The following is a 2,257-nucleotide window of genomic DNA, read 5'->3' as shown; positions in this document are numbered from 1 at the left end:
TATACCCACAAGATCTCTCATACCTATAAATTCCAGAGTCCCATCAACTAGTTGATAATTTAAATTTAAAACACCCAAAAATATACGATCTAAAACTGAGAACTGAAAACAGGAGACTGGAAAGAAAGAAAAACTATATCCCGTACATCTTTGGCAGCTTTTTGAAGAGCTACGATCTAAAATCGAAAACAGGAAACTGAAAGGACAGAAAAATATATCCTCTACATCTCTGGTTTTCACGCTGTCAGAATAAAAGTGAATATCTCTATTAATATAAAATGGATATAACATTATGATAAAACAATATTCAGCAATAAACCCACATTAAACAGTACACACCATACAATAATTACCACAAGCTAAGGCTGCCATTATTAGAAGGCAAAGAGGTGTAGGCGCCCAATTTAAACGAAGTCGTCTGAGCCATGCAACGCTGCGCGCACGACAACGATTGCACACCCGACCGCAACTGCGATATTGATCATCTGCGTATACCCGGCCAGCATGAGCACCGGGGTCGTGAGCACGGCCAACCAGGTAAGCCACGACCCGTTCACGATCTCGGCCGTCTTTCTTTGTGACAAGTACAAGAAGTACCAGGCGACGATCGCCGCTAGAAACAAGAGCAACGACAAGATCTCCCGGAGGAGTTTGCAGAGCACGAGGGACAGCAGAACGATGGCGTAGTCCATGCAGAAGTAGACGAAGTGCTGGTACACACGGGCCGACACCTGGGCGACGGACCGTGGCCACGAGAAGGAGTTGGTGTCCAACAACTTTGAGCCACGCTTCTTCGAATGTGAGATGGAGGTGTTTTCCACAGGTTGCGCCATGAGAGCAGATGATTCCATACACAGAACCCGAAACAAATCTAGATATTTCATGCCACTAAAGTGTTTGCATTAATTAGGAAAGGGGTCACTTTTCTTAGCGTGGATGTTAAGCCATTAAAGCTGAGATTAAGTTTCTTGAGATGGTATATATCTTTTCATGTAAATGTATTCTCACGAGTTCGAAGATGCTTTTCCTTTGGAAAAAGTTAAAGTAAAAAAATATTAATCCAAACTTATGACATTAGAAATGAGTAAATCGTTCTTGGGATTATATTCAATACAAACTTCAATACTCAATCTCTATATATAATATTTTTTAAACGATTATAATTCAATTTTCATATATTTATAATAAATATATATTATTCAATCTATATATATATTATTTTTAAAAAATAATTATAATTCAATTTTCATATATATAATGAACATATATTGTTTAAACAATCATAAATACATTTTACTAAATACAATGAGTAACTTTATAGAAACCTTTGCTACTATTTTACCTGTGGAACCAAGATTTCATAAATGTTATAAACATCAATATGTCCATACCACCTTAGCTAAATTCCTTTATAAAAATAGCTACCATTATTCCATTTTGTAAAACCAGCATTTCATAAATGTCATAAAAGTCAATATGTCCATACCACTTGACCTAAATTCCTTTATAAAAAAGTTTACCAGTATTCCACCTTGTAAAACCAATATTTCATAAAAATCATAAAAACCAACATATCCATACCAATATTTCATAAATGTCATAAAAGTCAATATATCAGCCAAATTCCTTAATAAAATGCTACCACTATTCCACCTTATAAAATCAATATTTCATAAATATCATAAAAACCAACCTATCCATACAGCTTAAACTAAACTCCTTTGATATATAATTTTAATAAACTTTACTGGTTTTAAATAATTTCAATAAAAATTTAATTTTAAATTATAACTTAAAAATGATGAATTTAATGTCATATATAACTATGTTGTTAAATTTAAATCAAAACTTAAAAATGATGAATTTAATGTCATATATAACTATGTTGTTAAATTTAAATTAAAAATGATGAATTTAATGTCATATATAACTATGTTGTTAAATTTAAATCAAAACTTAAAAATGATGAATTTAATGTCATATATAACTATGTTGTTAAATTTAAATTAAATATATATACACGTGGCAATCACCATTACCGCCTTACTTTCAATACACAGGTTATGATCAATGGAAGATATCCTTTCAAGAATGTTAATTTTTTTCTTTGAAATTTGGAAAATTTTGGTGAGGAATATTTTGCAAAGTTTCTAACGAGAAACTTGATGAGTACTTTACACATAATGCTTGAGGAAACACATTGGACATCCACTTATGTATTTTGATTATAAAATTTACCAATTTACTTTAAATAGAT

General features: G+C 31.8%; 1 protein-coding gene across 1 annotated transcript; it reads right to left on the bottom strand.

The window, feature by feature from the left end:
* Positions 1–404: 404 nt before the first annotated feature.
* Positions 405–833, bottom strand: LOC149172146 (PRA1 family protein D-like). Its single transcript, XM_089426212.1, has one exon. The coding sequence runs from the start codon at positions 831–833 to the stop codon at positions 405–407; it is 429 nt and encodes a 142-aa protein (XP_089282338.1).
* Between the last annotated feature and the right edge of the window lie 1,424 nt (positions 834–2,257).

This window comes from Pinus tabuliformis, chromosome 4_2 (genome assembly GCF_031772625.1).
Source record: "Pinus tabuliformis cultivar Carrire ecotype Pingquan chromosome 4_2, CPIR1, whole genome shotgun sequence".
NCBI classification, from domain to species: Eukaryota; Viridiplantae; Streptophyta; class Pinopsida; order Pinales; family Pinaceae; genus Pinus; species Pinus tabuliformis.
The sequence above is the reverse complement of the archived record's forward strand: the minus strand, read 5'-3'. Positions and strand labels throughout refer to the sequence as shown.